The 23,028-nt window shown below is 43.2% G+C and overlaps 2 protein-coding genes across 2 annotated transcripts; both read left to right on the top strand.

Annotated features, from left to right (window-relative positions):
* The first annotated feature begins 5,962 nt into the window (after nucleotides 1-5,962).
* LOC108930635 (macrophage mannose receptor 1-like) lies at nucleotides 5,963-10,340 on the top strand. The gene is made up of 4 exons (XM_029256387.1): nucleotides 5,963-6,029; nucleotides 6,233-6,589; nucleotides 8,332-8,685; nucleotides 10,141-10,340. The coding sequence occupies exons 1-4, from the start codon at nucleotides 5,963-5,965 to the stop codon at nucleotides 10,338-10,340; spliced, it is 978 nt and encodes a 325-aa protein (XP_029112220.1).
* Nucleotides 10,341-11,825: 1,485 nt separating this feature from the next.
* Nucleotides 11,826-18,944, top strand: LOC114911900 (macrophage mannose receptor 1-like). Its single transcript, XM_029256386.1, has 6 exons — nucleotides 11,826-11,888; nucleotides 12,862-12,915; nucleotides 13,145-13,552; nucleotides 16,702-16,943; nucleotides 18,488-18,836; nucleotides 18,930-18,944. The coding sequence occupies exons 2-5, from the start codon at nucleotides 12,879-12,881 to the stop codon at nucleotides 18,830-18,832; spliced, it is 1,032 nt and encodes a 343-aa protein (XP_029112219.1). The 5' UTR covers nucleotides 11,826-11,888; nucleotides 12,862-12,878; the 3' UTR covers nucleotides 18,833-18,836; nucleotides 18,930-18,944.
* Nucleotides 18,945-23,028: the final 4,084 nt, after the last annotated feature.

Below are 23,028 nucleotides of genomic sequence, written 5' to 3'. Positions count from 1 at the left end.
CACTCTCTTATGGATATTATGAGCTTTGAATTCTCTGTTCTGTTTCTTTGCTCTTTATTCACATCACTATCTGTATTTTAATCATATATGCAAACTATTGTTTTCACTAACACCAGAGAAACACAATGGACAACATTATTTCTGTTTTTTGAAGGCTGAGGACATTCATTTGTTTATGACACATTGGGAGAGTAAAGTTCCTGGTTGAAAGGATTTGCGGGAATATTTTTTGCTGTTGACAGAATTTACATTAATAATTTCTCAGTTTTTATTCTTTCTCCATCATCGACAATCTGGTAATGAGGAGCCAGCGATACTATATTCCACAGCTGTCCCACAATTCCAGTGTAACAGGAAAATAATTCTGAATCATTTAGCATTTTAAGGAAAAAAATATTTTGGTCTATCATTCCTAAATCAAAATTATACTTCGTTCTAAATTTAATCACTGTAACCCTGGCAAGGACAAGCGGTCACTGCTGATTACACTGATCACCTTTAAGCAGAATTACATTTATATCTATTCATATAAGAGATGAGAGGGTGTGGTGGCACAGTGGTGCAGTGGGTTTGGTTGGTGCCTGCTCTCCGGTGGGTCTGCGGTTGAAGTCCCGCTTGGGGTCCCTCACGACAGACCGGCGTCCCATGCCGGGTGTGTCTCCTCCCCCTCCAGCCTCATGCCCTGTGTTGCCAGGTTAGGCTCCGGTTCGCCGTGACCCTGCTTGGACAAGCAGTTTCAGACAATGTTTGAATTAAGGGGAAGAGAACACGTTGTGAGGTATTAAAATAGTATGCTGGCTGATGAATGGGGGTGGTGACCATGGAGAATTTCTCCTTGGGCTATAGAGGGGACTCTGAGTCTAATGATATCATCTCCATGTAGAGTAAAAATAAAACCAATAAAAAAAGATGTCTAGGAATAAAATGGCTAACTAATAAAAAAGTTTTTCATGCTGAAATGGGGTGGATGTGGGTTCTATCCCCGCTCAGTCTGTGTGGAGTTTACATCTTCTTCTGGAGTTTCTACTGTTATGTTTAAATGTTTTTATATTATGGGTATTTATGCCATAGATGGCACTTGATCCCTGATACTTGAATTTACATTTTTTATTTTATAGATTATATTTTAGTTTTTTCTAGAATTATTTTTAATTTGCAGTTTTGATGTATGATTCAGTCGGATCTTGTGAAAATGAATTCATTTACATGCATGTACGTTATAATATAAAACAATGAAAACCCTTATTGAATACCTATATTGAATCTTTACTGTTTTGCATATGAGAGGCTTGTAAAATATGATGCAAAGGACAGTTTTGTATCAGACTGTTTCAGCGTCACAGACAGACACTCTCAGGGTGTGAAACAATAAGCATCACCAGTTTCTCCAGTTTCACCAGGTAAGATTTATTTCTTTTACTACAGATTTTTTTAACTTTCTTTCTTAATATTAACGAAAAGAATTTTTAAACACTTGGAGTTGTAGTATTCCACTTCACTGGTGCATGTTTTTGCAGAAAAACAAAGTTTCACATATAGATGTTGTCATTATTATCTTCAGTGTCTTTAAAAAAAAAAAACACTGTCCTTCAAGAATAAGTACAAATGCGATGTATTATTTGATCAAGTATTCTCAGATTACATCTGCATTAAAATAATGGCACAGTTTTTCATAGAACACGCATACCAATGTAAAAAAATGTTTAAAAAATATATTCACAGGTATGACACAAGCGGAAACACAATGGTAAGTACAGTCCGTACAGAATAAGATCTCACAAACCAAAAAGAAGTTTATTTCTCCTTGTACTTTATTTCAGAAGGAGAAGACAAAGGTTAATCTTTACAGTTTATATAAGACTGTACAACAGGTATTTTCCAGTCCTGCTGTAATACCCTGACTGTAGATGCTAATCCCACTTTTCTTCAAGGAAAAACTGTTTAAAAAGTAATACAGTTCAGTGGGAGTTGCACAGACTAGTCGATTTGTCGACTTCGCTGCTCTGCAATGATGCTTTACTCTTGACGTCGCTGATCACATGATTATGACACTAATAACGTGGACACCTTGAGAAACAACAGGTTAGGTCCCTGGTGGGTTATTGCAGCAAACCAGCAGCAGTTCATGAAGTGTGTGGAAATACTTTGCTAAAGAAGAAGTCTGTGATACAAAAAAAAACGCAAGTCTGTCTTGAACTACAAGAGAGGTGTTGAAGGCAGCTGGAAGGTGGAAAGATGCGGGGAAATGCTCTGTAGGAGTGACGATGGGATCGGATCAAGTGAATAGGTGGTGGCTCTGTACGATATCAGGAGGTCGGAGATTTCAGCAGTGGCATCAGAAATGCGGTCACTGTCCCGGACTGTAATGGTGAAGGGGGCTCTGAGCCATAATGCAAAGCTCTCTATTTACCGGTTGGTCTACGTCCCTACCCTCACCTATGATCATGAACGCCGGGTAATGACCGAAAGGAAAACATCACGAATATAAGCAACTGAAATTAGTTTTCTCCGCAGGATGGTGGGACTCTGTCAGGGTTAGGGTTTGGCCATCTGGGAGGAACTCAGAGTAGAGCCGCTACTCCTCCAAATTCCTCCACTCCTCCTCAAAAGGAGCCAGTTGAGGTGGTATAGGCATCTGGTAAGGATTCCCCCTGGGCGTCCCCTTTGGGGGTATACCAGGTATGGACAACTGGGACTAGACCCCGAGGCCGGCCCAGGACCCGCTGTAGTGATTATATCACCCAGCTCATCCTGGGAGTGGCTGGGGATCCCCCAGGATGAGCTGGAGGAAGTTACAGGGATAGGGGTGTCTGGACTGCTCTGCTGTCTCTATTGCCACCATGACCCTAGTAGGACTAGCTGGTAAGAAAATGGATGGATGGATGGATGGATGGATGGATGGATGGATGGATGGGTGGATTTACTATGCTAGATACACTGCACTTAACTCCCTAGCTATTCAAAAGTCTACACAACAGAACAAAGTTTAAACACATACTGTACATACATACATACATACATACATACATACATGCAACAGATAAATTACAGTCACTAGTGCATCTTAAATTTGTCTGTAAACCATGGGAGGAAACTGCAGCATTTGGAGGAAACCCACACAAACATGGGAGAAGCATATAAACTTCACACAGACTGTACAGTAGAGGTCAAACACATGTCCAATTGTATAGCACAGACCACTGATGATACTTATAAAGTGTAATAGTTAAACCAATTATACAAAATTACTGGGGATGCAGTGAAAGAAAGAGGCACTGTTCCAGGCAGAGCTCCAGGTATAGCTGGGAGAGCCCCCCCCGCAAAAAAAGATCTCTGATTCAGCACCCGGAGCTGTTCACCTGCCCCTCACATGCGGCTTCTTCGCTCATTCCCTGAAAGTACTTGGAGTCAAGCTGTGATCCACTAAAGGTCTCCTCTCCTCCTCCGCCGACACCGTGAAACAACTGCACCGGTACAGCAGTAGAAGCAGCAGCCGACCAGCGCAACAGATCCGACCAGGAAGACAGTGAGTTGGTGCAGTGCCTGCCTACATGAAACGACAAACCCCAAACCCTATTGGCTACCAAAGCCGAGCGTAATGCTGGAACCCGACAGGTACCTGGGACAAGACTTTTCACCTGTGGATGATCCTGAGTTTGCTGTGTTTCCTCGCTAAATTCTGGGAGCTCCTGAGTTTGTTGCCGTTATCTGAGTGTTGCAATAAAGAGGCCAGGTTGCTGTAGACCCAGGACTGGAAGCCACTTCATTCCTTTGTTTGTCATGTCTCCTTCCCCCACATCCATCCATCCCTCACATAGCTCAAAGTCTAAAGTCTACAAGACACTTCTGCTGGCAGGCAAACATTTCAGCTCTATCTTCTCACTTTTTTTGTCAGATGTTGTGTAACTGTAACCCAGACTCATGAAGATAAGCTCCAGACCTCCGTGACCCTGACCAGGACAAGGGGTTAATGAAAATGGGTGGGTGGATGGATGAATTTAACTGCCCGGTGTTGTAAAGTTAGTATCACGTTTATAAAAAAACTTTATCTGTCAGCTTGAAGGTATGAAGAGTGCAGTTTGTTTCTAAATCACGACCAAGTAACAATCTTGAACTTTTTTTTAAAGAAAGCGGCTGATGTTCGACTTAAACTGCATGAAAGAAATAAGTTCTACTGTGATGAGACAAAAAAAAAATGCATATTTACTTTCACATATTCACACACCCCATCTGAACTATTGATCCCATTCAGGGTCGAGGGGGGCCGGAGCCTAACCCAGCAACACAGGATGTAAAGCTGGAGGGGGACGGGGACACACCCAGGACAAGATGCCAGCCTGTCACAAGGGACTCCAAGCGGGACTTGAACCCCACACCCACCAAAAAGCAGGACCCAGTCCAACCCACTGCACCACCACACCCCCTGCTTCACATATTCAAATCAAGAAAAATAAATATCTTTACTGTTTTTCATTTTCTGTTTCAGGCAAATGAAGACATTCAAATAATGGTTCAGCTTTCCTCGTTCATTCAGGAAGTTTAGTGTAAAGAGCAGTTCCACACTGACATAAACACACACAGAGAGCTGCAGGCATTGAAACTGAAAAATTCTTAGGAAGCTCATCAGGTAAGATTGATTATATTTATTGTGAGTTTTCTCTAAATGTTCAGGATAAAAAAAACAAATGTAATCAATGTAACTTTACTGATGTTATTTCACTCAAAACTATATTTAAATGAATTTAAGTATCAGTTTCTTCACTCTCGGATTTCAGTAACATATTTTTCATTCTAAACATGTAAATTTTCAACGGTGGCGCAGTGGGTTGGACCACAGTCCTGCTGTCCGGTAGGTCTGGGGTTTGAGTCCTGCTTGGGGTACCTTGCGACGGACTGGCGTCCTGTCCTGGGTGTATCCTGATCAGGATAAGCAGTTAATGGAATAAATTATGATACTTTTTGTGCCTATCTGCACCAAAACATTTTCCTTGAGATTTAATGCCATATAAAACAAAAACTATTCTAAACAATATGTGATGTGTCCGTACTGTTCATATTCCTGTATGTCAGCAGAATGTGACACGTCACTGTTTGGCTGCATGACTGACAAGTTGGAGGTGTGATCATTTGCTGAAATGACTTGATTTGTGTGATTATCAAAGTCCAGTTCAGGTGTACTGGTGATGCCGAATTCTTGTAGTGTGTGTGTGTGTGTTTGTATGTTTGGCAACCATAAAATGATTTGGTGTGTTTCCTCCAAATATGTCTTATTGTGACCCACATGTGAGGATTTTCATCATGATCAGGACTATGCAATAATTACCAGGTTTATTGCACATTGTTCCCCACCAGCTAATGAAATGTGTAAAATGGATAACCAAAATAATCTGTATCTATCTGTGTGGGAAACTGGCCAATAAGTGTTATGTCATTTTTCGATTACAGAAATGGGGTGGAGTGTGACTCTTCTGCTGATCACAGGTCAGTTATTGTTCCGTTTGATTCCCAAAAAAATATACCTCATATAACAATCAATGTTCCCAAAAGAACTCTGATAAATTTTCTATTTATCTTTGGGGACAGTATTGGTGTCTGGATTCTATGTGTGTATTGTGTTGTGCTGCCGTGTGTCACAGGGTTCTCCACACTTCATACAAACCTCTGTTCTGAGATTTATTTTGTGAACATGAGTAAGAACTGGACTGAAGCACAGAGTTACTGCAGAGAGAACTACACTGACCTGGTTACCATTGACAACCCAGAGGAAATGAACAGAGTGATTAACAGTGTAAACCTCACTGGTTATACTGGACCAGCCTGGATAGGACTGGAGAAGGGAAACTCGTGGAACTGGCAGTGGTCCCTGGAAGAGAGACGTCTCTACAGTGATGGACAGACTGGGTTCTCAAACTGGAACAGTGGTCAATGTGACAATTATGAGGGAAAAGAACATTGTGTACAGATGTATCCATCAGGAAAATGGAATGATATTTGCTGTGATGAGACATTTTCAGTTGCTTGCTATAATGGTGAGCATTTATGGCCATTTTTAATTACAAAGGAACAAGAAATACTTTTAAAAAAGAAAGGTAACACTACATTTGACATACAATGAACTCAGTAATCCATGTTTAAAGCCTCTTTTTGTCACATTTTTCTGCTGAAAGAGGTGAGAAATCTACTTAAATACAGTTTTAAAACATATCTTCTTAATGCAACTTTATATTTACAGGAAGCGCTAAAGGTGACCAGAGATACATCCTGATTAATGGTGCAAAGACATGGAAAGATGCTCAGAGATACTGCAGAGAGAATTATACAGACCTGGTCAGTGTGAGGAATCAGACTGAGAATGATCTCATACACAACATGACTAGAAATGGAACCTGTGTGTGGATCGGTCTGTACAGAGACTACTGGCAGTGGTCAGACCAGAGAAACTCCTCATTCCGCTACTGGGCACCAGGAAAACCTACTAATTATGATGGGAATGAGAAGTGTACTGTAGCCTCGATCACACAGACACTCAATGGAACATGGGATGATCGACAGTGTGGTGAAAAACACCCGTTCCTGTGTTATTATGACGGTGAGTTGAGTTTGATCTGCAGAACAATCTCTGAGACAATTATCTGTTCATAGTGGTTCTAAACTATCGTATGTTTATGTGTAAGTTTGACATTTTTGAAGAATTGGCTGTGCTGCTTATCATGTTCAGTAAAACTTGTCCAGTTCATAAAAAAAAAACAAAGAAAATAAAATCTGCAGAATTATTGACTGAGGCACCAGACCCTGTAAATTATCACACTTTTCCTGTTCAGTCATAACTGTTTATACAAAGTCGGTCCTTCCAGTGTTTCCACTCTTCGAATAGAAAACAAATTATTACACATGGAGCATAAGACTGAACTGAACACAAACACACACACACACACTGTCTGAAGCCACTTGTCCCAAGCAGGGACACAGCAAACCAGCACATAACCCAGCAACACAGGGCACAAGGTTGGGGGGGAGGGGACACACCCAGGACGGGACGCCAGTCCATCACAAGGCACCCCAAGCGGGACTCGAACCCCAGACCCACTGGAGAGCAGGACAAGGGCCAACCCACTGCGCCACTGCGCCACCGCACCCCCCTCAATAACAAGCAGTAAAATGTAAAAATGTGTATAAAATCAATATACGCATATTTGACGAAAAAGCAAAATGTATAAATATCTCTAAACAGATGTGTATTGGATTATAATTTCTTTGTGGAGCATGAAATGCAGTGCAATACGGTTTGCAACAATGCAATGTAGTGTGCAAGATGGTGCAGCAAAACACAGAAATAAATAGAGAAGGAAACAGAAAACTTCCTGATTTAAAAAAAAAAAAAACTGACAGTCATTTAAGTAAGAATACAATATAAATCAATTAAAAGTACATGGCTTAGTTTAGGTTTATCTGATATTTTTCTTGGGACACGGTGGTGCAGTAACTTGTGTAGGTTTGGAGTTACAGTGTTCTCTTTGTGTCTACATGCTTCTGCTCTGGTTTCCTCCCACAGCCTAATGACATGCAGTTCAGGTCGATTTGTGATGCTGAGCTACCTGTAGTGTGTGTGTGTGTGTGTGTGTGTGTGCATGCACACATTTGGCTCTCGTATGATGGACTTATGCCCCCCTCCCGACCCTTGTTTTTCTATGTTGTCTTTATACCTCTGCAGCACTGATCAGGACAAGCGGTGAATGGAATAAATGATGATACTTTTTCTGCATATCTGCACCAAAACATGTTCCTTGAGATTTAATGCCATTTAAAGCAAAAACTATTCTAAACAATATGTGATGTGTCCGTACTGTTTATATTCCTGTATGTCAGCAGAATGTGACACATCAGTGTTTGGCTGCATGACTAACAAGTTGGAGGTGTGATCATTTGCTGAAATGACTTATTTGTGTGATGATCCCAGTACAGTTCTAGAGGTTTTATTTAAGGGGAAAAAGTGCCAGTAAGATCAGCCATTGCCATTGTTTAAGGATTCTTCTCAGCATTCTCTCTCAGTGTATCTTGTGATTAAATTTTTATTTAGTACATTTCCACATCAATTTCTTCTCATGCTTTATTCCCAACCCCTGAACATCGATTGCAGAAAACTCTCAGAACAACTCAAATAACCTGGACCTAGACTTGTTCTTGGACATAGAATTGTAAATTTAAGTCATTCACTATCAAAAACATATTTTCTGGTGCAGGGCTGTTGTGGTCTTGCTCTTGAACCAGAAGGTATTTTGTTGATTTGAATAATCACGCCCCCCCCCCTCCTCTCTCCTCCCTTGCCTCCAGACCTCTTGATGTTGGTCCAGGAGAATAAGACCTGGAATGAAGCCCTGAACTACTGCAGAAAGAACAACACAGACCTGGTGTCTGTCCACGATGAGAAGATCCAGCACTGGGTGGAGAGGAAGGCTAGAAATGCCACCAGTGCCCATGTGTGGTTGGGTCTGCGCTTCTCCTGTACTTTGAGCTTCTGGTTCTGGGTCAGTGCAGAACCTGTCTGCTATGACAACTGGTTCCTAGGTAATGGGACTGGAACTGGACACTGTGGAAACACTGGGGCTGTACAATCTAGAGGAGAACATCGGTGGGTCAGTCTGCCTGAGACTCAGAAACTCAACTTCATCTGTGTCAAATGTCCATGTGAGTCTAACTAATACACCTCTACTCAGTGCCCATAATATAATTTGTGTATGAAGGTGGGAAAAACTGAATTTTCTACTCTTTTTCTAATATTTCCACATTAGCTGACTGGGAGTTGACTAGATTATCATGGTTCCTGACTCTGTAAAATTATAATTGCCAGATAACTATAAACTGTATGACAAGAAAAAGTAAGGATTAATGATTGTATTTAATTACATTTCTCATAGGATATTTCAAAAGTGTATAAATGAAAGTGAACATTAGGAGTGGCAAAAAATTAACTCCGCTAAATATTTTGTCAGAGACTGTAAAATTACATTCTCGTAACGCATTGGGCTGAAAGAAGTGAGTCATGTAATTATATATGCTAAAAAGTCCAAATAAAATTTAGCAAACTACCTACTGTTTTGGTCACCTGATGTTTTGTGTTCCTTCCTATTCAATGAAATATCAAGCAAATGAGAACAGAAGCCAGTTCTTTTTGTGCATCAGAGAATTATTTGCATGTGAAAAAAAAAGTTTATTTAATTACAGTGCTGTAGAAAGTGAAAAGGTGGATGTTTTTCAACTTATTTATGGGGATTTGATATTAATTTCAACAATATTAATAGATGCAGGTGATCTAATTTAAATAACGAAAATGAGAATCTTTGCAATCGCTTGAGACTGAATAGTTGATTTGGATAATAATGCTAGTAAAGTTGCTGTTTCTATGAAAGATGTGCTCATATCAATGTGTGTGACGTGAGGGAACAGATGCAGCACCAATAACGCATTTGATAAGTACTCTGTCGATATGGGAGATTATTGAACCTTTTCCCATTATTTCATTAATTTTTATCACTCACTGTAATATACATATAAGGTTGACCAGACGCATTTTGTTCCCTATTTTTTCCTATAAACACTTGGAATGACACCCATATCCACTGCTGATTTTGATCCACTGTTGATTTGACTTTCAGAAATGACTCTTTGCAGCACTAGGTTATGCTGGTCGTGCCCAGAAACTGAACGTGAACATAATTAAATTTTGTTATAAATTTTACGGGGTGGTGGTGCAGCGGCGCAATGGGTTGGCCTGGGTTCTGCTCTCCGGTGGGTCTGGGGTTCGAGTCCGAGTTGGGGTGCCTTGCGACAGACTGGCCCCCTGCCCTGAGTGTGTCCCCTCCCCCTCCAGCCTCATCCCCTGAGTTGCTGGGTTAGGCTCTGGTTCCCCGTGACCCCGTATGGGACAGGCGGTTCAGAAAGTGTATGTATGTATGTATGTGTACATGTATGCAAATTTTACTAGGGTAAGTACCTTGTTCAAGGGTGCTGAAGGTGGACATTTCTTTCTTTATTTACTTCTATTTAAGTTGCAGATTTATCAAAAAGCCTGGGGAAAGAATTTTAGTGTTTTTTCAGCATTTTTAAAATTACAGCATAAATAAGTTTCCATTTCACCTCGAGACCAAGAGGAGATGATCATTCCCGACACCGTAACAAGATTGCAGTGCTCCTCCACATCTGGTCCCTTGATGGTCTCACTCTCAACGCATCCAAAATCGAAAGTGGGTGAGATCTCAGTTTCGGCCCTCATCCGGGGGATTGAACTCCCCCTACCCCTCAGTACTGCTGAATCCTTCACACCATTCAAGGAGGCTCTTTAAACTTTTGGACCCACTTCTCTGCTGATGTCCTACCAGCTACAGCATATAAAATTGCATCACACCATCTATCATGATCATCTCGTTGTTTCCTATTTCACTCCCTGTTCTGTTGGCAACTGCTGGAGTAAAGTGTGTCTGCAAGTTCTCAGTCCTGACCTCCCTTCCTGTTGTGTATCGGTCTTTGGTTTTGTTATACTTATTATAACTTGCACATCATGGAAATGAATTCTGCCTTAATTAAATGCTTTATTTTAAATGCCAGAGGCTGAATTTTAATATTCAATACATTTTTCTCCCAAGAAACTGAGAGATATTTTGTTTCCATTGTATCGGGTTAGAGGGGGTGCGGTGGCGCAGTGGGTTGGACCACAGTCCTGCTGTCCGGTGGGTCTGGGGTTCAAGTCCCGCTTGGGGTGCCTTGCGTCGGACTGGCGTCCCGTCCTGGGTGTGTTCCCTCCCCCTCTGGCCCTACGCCCCTGTGTTGCCGGGTAGGCTCCGGTTCCCTGTGACCCCATATGGGACAAGCGGTTCTGAAAATGTGTGTGTGTGTGTGTATCGGGTTACATGTGCATATATTTTTATTGCACATTTTACTTCTTTGCATTTTGCAAATACGAAGCGCCACACTGTAGCAGAATGTGGGAGAATTATAGTTCCTGTTATAGTTTCTGTTACTGATTTATAGCAATAGATAACACCCCTTGGTGACAGTGAGGTCAGCTTGATGTTCTGCTCCTGAAACTGTTCTTACGAGGCCACTTTTATTATCCAAAATTTAGCAGTTTTTTAAAAATACAAACTCATCAGAACTGAACTAATATTGATAGAACGGAGAGTTCTGTGATTTGCTTTGCCAAAGCTGCAATAAAATGACATTTTGAGGGTGAAGGATCCCTACAAACTGAGACACTGAGAAGGTGACAAAAGGGGAGAAAAAAAGTCAGACTGAAACACTTCCAGAGACCCAGAAAGACTAAAGTATAATAATTATGATTTATGAATGATGGACCAGAATATTTTTTACATGAAATGATGGGTGGCTCCCTTGTGATGGACTGGCAGCCTGTCCAGGGTTCATGTGTGTTTTTCATGTGTATTTTTTCCAATTCTTTTCCTGGGACACTACAGTTGTGTGACTGTAGTGGAATTCAGTATTTCTAGCTGAATCATTAATAGACCGTTGATGATGGAGAAAGAATAAAACCTGAGCAATAATTAATGTAAATACTTTTAGCAGCAAGATATATTCCTGCAAATCATCTCAACCAGGAACTTTACTCTCCCAGTGCGTCATTATCAAATGAATGTCCTCAGCCTTATAAAAAAAAGAAATAATGTCGTCCTGTGTGTTTCTCTGGGGTTCTGGAAAAAAAATAGTTTGCATATGTGATTAAAATACAAATAGTGATGACAAGAAAGAGGAACGAAAGAGAGCAGAGAATTCAGAGCTCATAATATCCATCAGAGAGTGCAGAGGAGAAGTAGGAGAAGAAAAAGTGAGAAGAGGAAGGAGATTAATCGATTAACCGAAAAAATCACTATCGACAGGTAAGTCTTGTTCAAGTCTTATACTTTACTAACTTTTAATATGTAATAAATACATAAAAACCCCTGTTCTCCAATAGGTTAAGTCATATTTTCAGTAAAAGAACAATTTAACATGATAAAACTTCCATACATTTTGAAAGAGGAGAATGTAATAAAAAATAAAAAGTTAAATACAATATAAATACATTAATACTATGGGGAACGGTGGCAGGGCAGGTTTTGCCTGCTCTCCGGCGGGTCTTGGGTTCCAGTCCTGCTTGGGGTGCATTGGGATGGACTGGTGTTCTGTCCTGGGTGTGTCCCCTTGGCCTTGTGCCCTGCATTGCTGGGTTAGGCTCTGGCTTGCTGCGACCCCGCTTAGGACAAGCAGCGTCAGACTCTGTGCGTGTGTGTGTGTGTGTGTGTGTGTGTGTGTAAATAACTACCAAATAAATAATAACAAAACTAACAAGTACAACAAAAATTATTTGAACTTCTGAACAGACACCCACCCTGAAACCACTTGCCCCAAGCAGGGTTGTGGCAAGGCAGAACCTAACCGAGCAACACAAGGAAAAGGGTCAAGGGAAAAGAGGCAGGATGTGACACCAGTACATCGCAAACAGAACTTGAACCCCAGACCCACCAGAAAGGAGGCAGAGGCCAAACCCACTTCACCACCCAAACTTCTAAAAAAAATGCAGTAAATAGAATTAAGTACAATTGTTTTCAAAAAAAAAAAACTTTTGTCTGATTCATACATTGAACTGAGGTTTTTATGTGAAAAGGAAGATTGGGACTTTCAATAAATAAATGAAAAATAGAACTTGAACAAAGAAAGAAAGTCTTATGGGGCTCTAAGCAATTTATTATACCATTAAGAAGAAATGGTCCTGATTGCCACTCAGTATTATTGCCTACATGTGTCTCGTGTGCACCGGACAGTATCATTGCCACAAAACCCATAAGTCTAAATTATGTGTGTTCCCTGCAGGCTGACAGAACACAGGTATGGAGTGTCGAGTGTTTCTCCTCCTGCTGGTCTCAGGTCAGTGTCTCCACTGTTTGTACTACGGTATAAATGTACCGAACTGCGGTGTAACCTTAGTCCATCAAGGTGCTCAAATTGTTGTGTGAAATCCTCATAATGAGAGTAAAACAAACATGTGTCTGAGTGTGGAAAGTATGTGTGTGTCAGTGTGTGTGGTTTAAATCCATATCGATTATTGCGATCTGAATATTACATTAACTAATCAACATGTGTCTGTACAATACAGGACTCTGTACACTGTCCTCATGTTTCACTCATCAATATTACTTTGTGAACATGAGTAAGAACTGGACTGAAGCACGGAGTTACTGCAGAGAGAACTACACTGACCTGGTTACCATTGACAACCCAGAGGAAATGAACAGATTGATTAACAGTGTAAACCTCACTGGTTATACTGGACCAGCCTGGATAGGACTGGAGAAGGGAAACTCATGCAATTGGCAGTGGTCCCTGGAGGAGAGACGTCTCTACAGTGATGGACAGACTGGGTTCTCAAACTGGGACAGCAGCATGGGAGCACCTCACACTGCGGATGGGAATACCAACTGTGTGGGGATGAGACACAACGGGAAATGGAATGATATTCCCTGTGCCTCTAAATCTCCCGTAGGATTCTTTCTTTGTTATGATGGTGAGTACTGGGATATTTATTATGAAAAACAAGTCAACATTTTGGAGCATCAGTAACAGGGAGATTTGAAAGATAATAAAGTTTATTCTGTAATGCTGGTCTGTGAAAAATGTTCGGAAACTGAATTACAACCCAAATTCCAAAAACAGCTGGAATAGTATAGAAAATGGTAATAAAAACAAAAGAGAATGATTTTTAAAATTAATTTTATCTTCCAAAAACAATGCAGTTGATTTGGTAAAACATGAAATACCCTGTTTTTATGGTGTTTTTAATACAAGTCAAAGTGACATTTACAAATCACTCCTTTCTGTTTTATTAGCATTTTAATAGTGTCCCAACTTTTTTGGAATTACGGTTGAATTTTCTACCTGGAAAGAAGCAGAAATGAGGAAAACATGAACGTCTCTGAATGTAACATTGCTTTTCAGTAGAACACAGTGTCACAGATGGTAGAACACAACATGTTTCCACATTAATATAAAAATTCAAAATTCAAATTTGATTTGTCACATACACAACCATACTTAGTTCGACATGCAGTGAAATGCTTTTCCGACTGTCTGTGGTGCATACTAATAGTAAAGATAGTAAAAATAAGGAAATAGAAATAAAATAGAAATAAGAAACATACTACAGAAAAAAGAAATATAATGATGATGTAATAGAAATTAAGATGAAAATACAATATATATGAGGGGAAAAATAAGAAGAGTACAGATGCGAACTCCAACACCAAAGATTAAATAAGAAAAAAGTGCCGTGAAATGCTGGGAAATATTCGGCTGAGGTAATGATTATTGTGCACACAAGTCCAGTCTCTACTCCATGGTGTTGTCTTGGTTAAGAGCTCGGATGCCCTGTGGGATGAAGCTCCTCCTCATTACCTCTGTATTGGCCTCGAGGGAGTGAAAACGCACCAGTGAGAAGAGTCCGTTGTTCAGGTGGCTGAGATTTTACACTGTCTTCCTGGCCTTGGTCCAGCACCTCTTGCTGTAAACAGACTGCAGGTCAGGGAGCTCAGTGTGGATGATACGCTCAGCTGATCGCACCACCCTCTGGAGAGCCTCCCAAGCCTGCTCGGTACCGTTCCCAAACCAGGCCGTGATGCTTCCCGTCAGGATGCTCTCGATGGTGCAGATGTAAGAAGTCCTCAGCACCCTAGAGGGCAGTTTGAATTCTCTTAAGCGTCTAAGATGGTAAAGACGTGTGGATGTGGCAGGACCATGAGAGGTCATTTACACCAAGGTAGCGGAAACTGTCCACTCTCTCCACTGGGGAATAAAATAAGAAAAAAACAACATTATGACAGGAGACATGCAGCCACGTTTCACGAGTTTCAGGGCGAATTTTGTGAAGTCAAGCTGTCCGAACTGAAAAATAAAAGTAGGAAACAGTGATATGTTCTGAAAAGCTTTAAAAAAACAAAGACCTCTACCTGTGATTATTATTATTATTATTATTATTATTATTGTTATTATTTGAAGAGGAGCATCTCTAAGTACCACTTTTTCACGTCTGACAGTTCCTCACAGTTGTGCACAACTCTTTAAATAAATCATCCCTATTTCCAACATCAATTGACACTTGGTAGCAGAGTCATGGTGATTCAGAGCCTATTGCAGAAGGAAGGGTCCAAGGATGGGGGACGCACACCTTGGACGGAACGCCTGTCCATCACAGGACATCCACTCACACACAAACACAAACACACGCACAAACTCACCTATTCATGACGAATCCAGCTGGACTGTATGTGTTTGAAGGAAACTGGAGCACCTGGAGAACCTCCACACAGACATGGGGAGAACATGCAAACTCCACACAGTTTGAGCGCGGCTCAAATCCACATTGTTTCGCACCACCCAGGCGCTGGGATGTGGCAGCGCTACATGTCACCTGCTGCGCTGCCGTGCTGCTGTTTACAGTGTAGAACCTGCTCCCCCCTCCCCCTTCAGTGACACTGCAAACACCTGTGATAAAATGTTACATTAAAAACTGATACGCATTGACCGAAACCGCTTGTCCTAATTAGGCTTGAGACAAACAGGAGCCTAACGAAGCAACACAGGGCGTAAAGCTGGAGCAGGAGGGGACACACCCAGGATGGAACACCTGTCCATCACAAAGCACCCCAAGCAGGGTTTGAACCCCAAACCCCCTGCAGTGGAGGACCTGGTCAAGCCCGCTGCGTCACCCACCGCCCCTAAGAATTGAGCTGATTTTATTAATAAAAACATTGGTAACTCAGGGCCAGCAGGTAGTGTAGTGGTTATAGCTCTTGGTTTTCAGTACAGAGGTTCTGGGTTTCACTCCCTGTTCCTACTGCAGGACGTTTGAGAAAAGTCTTTATCTTGAATGACTACAGGATCAATACTTCCGATGTTTTTTTACCTAACTTGAACAACTTGAACTTGGAACTTGAAGCCGATATATCACAGTGTTATCTTACACACACACACACACACACAAACACACACACACATTACAGGTAACTCAGAGTCAGAAGTTCGCTTCAAAGGCTTTGGACTGTGGGTGGAAACCAGAGCACTCAGAGGAGACTCACACAAACACAGGGAGAAAACATAAACTCTATGCAGACTCAGCCAAAGTACTGTGAGGTGGCAGCACTACCTGTTTTGCTGCTGTGCACATTTTATCTCATACATAAAAAATAAATATACTGCACATTTCCTGGAAACAGAAGACAATTAATTCTGATGCCATTAGTCTTCATGAGAGGGAAAGCAGGTAGCTGCAGTGACACAAACATAGTAGTGAAGGTAAAACCAAGTACACAGTTCATTTACACTGATTATGGTGAGTAATTTTAGGGAAACATGACTAAAAAACACAACATTACATTTACATTAATGCATATAGCAGACACTTTTCTCCAAAGCGACAAACATCTCAGCAAAAAAACAAATTTGTGCATTACATGAGGAGAAAGAGACATAGTGGGCATTAACTGACGTTCAGGTCGACACAGGTAATTAAACACAGGGCTTTTCACATGGAACAACAACACAGATACCTCTTGAGCTGGAAACATGTTTTGTTGTACAATTTTCTCTGAGCATGTGCAGTGTCTGTATCCCTGACTTATCAATCATCTGTAAATTAATGAGTCAATTACATCTTTACAGGGAGAAAACAAGCCAACCAGAGCTACATCTTCATTAATCAAAGTAATAGGACCTGGACGGAGGCACAGAGATACTGCAGAGAGAATCACACAGACCTGGTCAGTGTGAGGAACCAGACTGAGAATGATCTCATACACAACATGTTTCCAAGTAAAACCTGGGTGTGGATCGGTCTGTACAGAGACTACTGGCAGTGGTCAGACCAGAGAAACTCCTCATTCCGCTACTGGGCACCAGGAAAACCTGATAATAATACTGGGAAGGAGAAGTGTACTGTAGCCTCGATCACACAGACACTCGATGGAACGTGGGATGATCGAGAGTGTGGTGAAAATCACCCGTTCATATGTTATGATGGTGAGTTGAATTTGATCCAGAGCAAAAATATTGGAAACAGTACTTTAAGTTTTGTTCGGGATCTTCTTCATTTTCTGTTTGTATCTTTACACCTTTTGCGGCCAGTTGGATGTAGAGATGCTCACATGGGTAACAGAGGTGCAGAAAAGGATGTTTTCATCTGCAGCACTGAAAAATGTTTTCTATTTGTCAAAATAAAATATTGTGCATTGAGAAGTATTTGTGCAAAAGGTACAATCAGCAATAGCTCAATACAATTCTTTAGGTTTTTGGCTAAAGAAGAAAATTCAATTGAATTCCATTTCCTTTTCATAGAGCGCTCTCTCACACAAGCAAAAAATTTGTATAGCTGTATTGTCAGAATGACATACACAAAGTTATTGAGACAGGAAACTAAAACCTGTTACGACTGAGAGTCGACACGCAGGATGTTGGACCCAAGTGCAGGATCTGTATTGCAATCAGGAGGGACGAGTCAAGTATTGTAGTCGGGGACAGGCGGAGGGTCGGCTCGACTGTCGAACGATGTTGGGGCGAGGATCCCGAGACGTTCTCAATAGGGGATGGATCGTTACCGTGGGAGTCGTGGAACAGGGCAGGCGAGTAAGGAGGAGAGGGGCAAGGAGCAAGAACAGGTACGGATGGCTAGTGAGCACAGAGAGGACAGTTGTCTCTGTTGAGATGCGTTCGCTGGAAGGTGGTGGTTTGGTACCTTTTGTACATCCCTGTCCTGGCTGGTACCAGGTTTCTCATCTAGGGTGTATTGTGGGCATGATGGTACCAGGTGTTACAGGTGAAACATTTTTAGAAAATAGAAGTATGATTTAGTTTTTTACTTTTTAGCATTTTTACACTGTTGGCTCTCTTCACAGTCAAAGTGAACTACCTTCAGTGTTTCCTTTTTCAGGTGTATTACTTATCGACTTTCACACACAGATAGTTGAGGGAACAATACAGGGCAGCGAGAGTCAGGGAAAAAATTTAAAATATTGGTTAATGGTGAGTTGACGGGGTGCGGTGGCGTGGTGGCTTGGCTGGGTCCTGCTCTCTGGCGGGTCTGGGCTTTGAGTCGTGCTTGGGGTTCCTTGCGATGGACTGGCATCCCGTCCTGGGTGGGTCCCTTCCCCCTCCAGCCTTCCACTCTGCGTTGCCGGGTTAGGCTCCGGCTCGCCGCAACCCCTCTCGGGTTAAGCGGCTTCAGCCAACGTGTGTGGTTGATGGTGAGAAGAAGTTGTAATTTTACCATACCATGGAAGATACTTGTTTCTTCAGTTTAAAATAAATAATTAAATAAATAAATAAAACGCTTTAAATTCTCATCAAAGACATCCTGTCCATGTTTAATACCCTTCTATTTATATTTAGCAAAAAAGAAGACACTGTCAGTAAGGAGAGCGAGTTTGAATGAAAAATTTCAATTTCAGTCCCCCTGATCCTGGTACAAGAGAACATGACCTGGAACGAAGCCCAGAGCTACTGCAGGGAGAACAATGTGGACCTGGTGTCTGTCTACAGTGAGGAGATCCAGAACTGGGTGGAGAGGAAGGTTAGAAGTGCCACCAGTTCCCATGTGTGGTTGGGTCTGCGCTTCTCCTGCAGATTGAAACTCTGGTTCTGGGTCACCGGAAGCGTGGCCTGCTACCAGAACTGGGTTCCGGGCAACGGGAGTGGAGCTGGACACTGTGGGAACACTGCGGCTGTCCAATCTGGAGGAGGACATCAGTGGGTCAGTCTGCCTGAGACTCAGAAGCTCAACTTCATCTGCTCCAAATAGGCAGGTGAGTCTGATCCACTGACCTGTAGGACTGTCTGTCTGAGCTGCACATGGACAAGAAAACACTTCAGTGCTTTTTCCGTTGTTTCTTCTTCAGGAAACAAGGAGCACATCAACATCCTGTAGATCCTGACAGTTATGGAGTCTCTTTCTCTCTTTTTTATCAACTCTGAATCTCTTTTTCAACAGAAAAGCAATGCTATTGTTTTAAATTAATTTTCCTATAATTAATTATGTAATTATTAGATAATTCTTTAATTGTTAATCTGTTAATTGTTTTTTCAATTTATTTTTTTCAGTTTTTGTTTTTGAAATATTTAAAAGGTTATAGTCAGTTTGTTTCTGTTTTCAATAGCAATAGTTTGACAATGAGAATATTTTGGCTAGTAGTACTGGTAGTTTGACTTAAATCAATAGGTTAGTCCAAATATGTATCTGTGTGTGTGTGTGTGTGTGAAATACGTCAAAAATGTCAAATTAAATATAATTTAAATTTAAATAAAGAGACAATTAACTTCTCATTTTGTAATGATTGTTTGTACAGTCTCCTTATTTCTGTGATCTCAAAGCTAGTACTAGTTTATGCGTGTGTACATTTCAATGTGAGTGAATCAATTTATGCATCAAAAATGTTTAAATACTATTTTTTTTCTGTTTTATTGTTGTGTTTTTTCATTTATTTTAATTTTTTTCCCAAAACATAAAATTAAAATAAATTAAATTAGAAATTACGTCTACTGTCCGTTTCTCCTAAAATCACTTCTTTAGGAGTGCAGTGCTTCATGGATGTATTGTAAGTGAAAGATATTGTTTACTTTAATTTAAGTAGGAGAAGCCTGGGGAAAGAATTTTAGTATTTTCTATATTTTTATAAGTACAATATAATCAAGCTTCCATTTTACATCGAGACCAAGAGGAGATGATCATTCCCGACACTGTGACAAGATCACAGTACTCCTCCACATCTGGTCCCTTGATGGTCTCACTCTCAACGCATCCAAAATAGAAAGTGTGTGAAATCTCGGTTTTGGCCCTCATCAGGTGGATTGAACTCCCCCTACCCCTCAGTACTACTGAATCCTTCACACCATTCAAGGAGGCTCTTTAAACTTTTGGACCCACTTCTCTGCTGATGTCCTACCAGCTACAGCATATAAAATTGCATCACACCATCTATCATGATCATCTCGTTGTTTCCTATTTCACTCCCTGTTCTGTTGGCAACTGCTGGAGTAAAGTGTGTCTGCAAGTTCTCAGTTCTGACCTCCCTTCCTGTTGCGTATCGATCTTCGGTTTTGTTATATTTATTTTAACTTGCACATCATGGAAATGAATTCTGCCTTAATTAAATGCTTTATTTTAAATGCCAGAGGCTGAATTTTAAAATCTAGTAAATTTCTCTGTTTTTGTTGTTTCCCCAAAAGCACGCGCGCACGCACACTTTCTGAACTGCTTGTCCCATACGGGGTCACAGGGAACCAGAGCCTACCCGGCAACACATGGCATAAGGCCGGAGGGGAAGGGGACACACCCAGGACGGGACGCCAGTCCATCGCAAGGCACCCCAAGCGGGACTCGAACCCCAAACCCACCGGAGAGCAGGACACGGTCCAACCCACTGCACCACCGCACCCCCTTTCCCCCAAAGCATCCATCCATCCATCCATCTTCCTCCGCTTTATCCGGGGCCGGGTCGCGGGGGCAGCAGTCCGAGCAGAGTCCTCCAGACTTCCCTCTCCCCGCACACCTCCTCCAGTTCCTCTGGGGGAACCCCAAGGCGTTCCCAGGCCAGCCGGGAGACATTGTCTCTCCAATGTGTCCTGGGTCTGCCCCGAGGCCTCCTCCCAGTGGGACAAGCCCGGAACACCTCCCCAGGGAGGCGTCCAGGAGGCATCCGGAACAGATGCCCGAGCCACCTCAACTGGCTCCTCTCGATGTGGAGGAGCAGCGGCTCTACTCCGAGCCCCTCCCGGGTGACTGAGCTCCTCACCTTATCCCTAAGGGTGCGCCCAGCCACTCTGCGGAGGAAACTTATTTCTGCCGCTTGTATCCGCGATCTCATTCTTTCGGTCATGATCCAGAGTTCATGACCATAGGTGAGGGTAGGAACGTAGAACGACCGGTAAATTGAGAGCTTCGTCTTACGACTCAGCTCCCTCTTCACCACAACAGACCGGTACAATGACCGCATTACTGCGGACGCCGCACCGATCCGTCTGTCAACCTGCCGCTCCATTTTTCCCTCACTCGTGAACAAGACCCCGAGATACTTAAACTCCTCCACTTGAAGGAGCAACTCCCCCCTAACCCGGAGGGGGCAATCCACCTTTTTCCAACTGAGAACCATGGCCTCGGATTTGGAGGTGCTGATTCTCATCCCCGCCGCTTCGCACTCGACTGCAAACCTCCCCAGTGCACGCTGCAAGTCTTGACTTGATGAAGCCAACAGGACCACATCGTCCGCAAAAAGCAGAGACGAGATCTCGCGGCCACCAAAACAGACACCCTCCGTTCCCTGACTGCGCCTAGAAATTCTGTCCATAAAGATAATGAACAGAATCGGTGACAAAGGGTAGCCCTGGCGGAGTCCAACATGCACCGGGAACAGGTCTGACTTACTGCCGGCAATGCGAACCAAGCTCCTACTCCGGTCATACAGGGAACAAACAGCCCGTAGCAACGAGCCCCGAACCCCATAATCCCGAAGTACCCCCCACAGGATGCCACGAGGGACACGGTCGAATGCCTTCTCCAGGTCCACAAAACACATATGGACTGGTTGGGCAAACTCCCACGAACCCTCCAGCACCCTAGTGAGGGTATAGAGCTGGTCCAGTGTTCCACGGCCAGGGCGAAAACCGCATTGCTCCTCCTGAATCCGAGGTTCGACTATCGGTCGGATTCTCCTTTCCAGTACCCTGGCATAGACTTTCCCAGGGAGGCTAAGGAGTGTGATCCCCCGGTAGTTGGAACACAATCTCCGGTCCCCCTTCTTAAAAAGAGGGACCACCACCCCAGTCTGCCAGTCCAGAGGCACCGTTCCCGAACTCCACGCGATGCTGCAAAGGCGTGTCAGCCAAGACAGCCCCAGAACATCCAGAGACTTGAGAAACTCGGGGCGGATCTCATCCACCCCCGGAGCCTTGCCACCGAGGAGTTTTTTGACTACCTCAGCAACTTCAGCCAGGGTAATGGACGAGTCCCCCTCCGAGTCCCCAGCCTCAGCTTCCTCTACGGAAGGCGTGTCGGAGGGATTGAGGAGATCCTCAAAGTACTCCTTCCACCGCCCGAGAACATCCTCAGCTGAGGTCAGCAGCGCACCACTTCCACTGTAAACAGTGTTCGTGGAACACCGCTTCCCCCCTCTGAGTCGCCGGATGGTTTGCCAGAATCTCTTTGAGGCCGACCGAAAGTCTTCCTCCATGGCCTCACCGAACTCCTCCCAAGCCCGAGTTTTTGCCGCGGCGACTGCCAGAGCCGCGCTCCGTTTGGCCCGTCGGTACCTGTCAGCTGCTTCAGGAGTCCCATGAGCCAGCCAGGCCCGATAGAACTCCTTCTTCAGCTTGACGGCATCCCTTACTTCCGGTGTCCACCACCGTGTTCGGGGATTGCCGCCGCGACAGGCGCCGGAGACCTTATGGCCGCAGCTCCGAACTGCCGCCCCGACATTGGAGGTGTGGAACATAGTCCATTCGGACTCAATGTCCCCCACCTCCCTCGGGACCTGGTTGAAGCTCTGTTGGAGGTGGGAGTTGAAGACCTCTCTGACAGGGGCCTCCGCCAAACGTTCCCAACAGACCCTCACTATGCGTTTGGGCCTGCCAGGTCTGTCCAGCTTTTTCCCCCGCCATCGAATCCAACTCACCACCAGGTGGTGATCAGTTGACAGCTCAGCCCCTCTCTTCACCCGAGTGTCCAAGACATATGGCCGAAGGTCAGAAGAAATGACTACAAAGTCGATCATCGACCTCCGACCTAGGGTGTCCTGGTGCCAAGTGCACTGATGGACACCCTTATGCATGAACATGGTGTTCGTTATGGATAAGCCGCGACTAGCACAGAAATCCAATAACAACTCACCGCTCGGGTTCAGATCAGGGAGGCCGTTCCTCCCAATCATGCCCCTCCAGGTATCACTGTCGCTGCCCACGTGGGCGTTAAAGTCCCCCAGTAGAACGACAGAGTCCCCAGTGGGA

This window comes from Scleropages formosus, chromosome 11 (assembly GCF_900964775.1).
Source record: "Scleropages formosus chromosome 11, fSclFor1.1, whole genome shotgun sequence".
Classification (NCBI taxonomy): domain Eukaryota; kingdom Metazoa; phylum Chordata; class Actinopteri; order Osteoglossiformes; family Osteoglossidae; genus Scleropages; species Scleropages formosus.
This window is presented reverse-complemented; position numbering and strand designations above follow the sequence as displayed.

Bases quoted from the DNA above. Each gene is read 5' to 3' on its own strand.
- LOC108930635 (XM_029256387.1), top strand. From the start codon at position 5,963: ATGTATCCATCAGGAAAATGGAATGATATTTGCTGTGATGAGACATTT. The intron at 6,030-6,232 runs GTGAGCATTTAT...TTATATTTACAG, and splicing joins TTCAGTTGCTTGCTATAATG to GAAGCGCTAAAGGTGACCAG. The intron at 8,686-10,140 runs GTGAGTCTAACT...TTTCACCTCGAG, and splicing joins CATCTGTGTCAAATGTCCAT to ACCAAGAGGAGATGATCATT.
- LOC114911900 (XM_029256386.1), top strand. From the start codon at position 12,879: ATGGAGTGTCGAGTGTTTCTCCTCCTGCTGGTCTCAG. The intron at 12,916-13,144 runs GTCAGTGTCTCC...TGTACAATACAG, and splicing joins TCTCCTCCTGCTGGTCTCAG to GACTCTGTACACTGTCCTCA. The intron at 13,553-16,701 runs GTGAGTACTGGG...ACATCTTTACAG, and splicing joins ATTCTTTCTTTGTTATGATG to GGAGAAAACAAGCCAACCAG.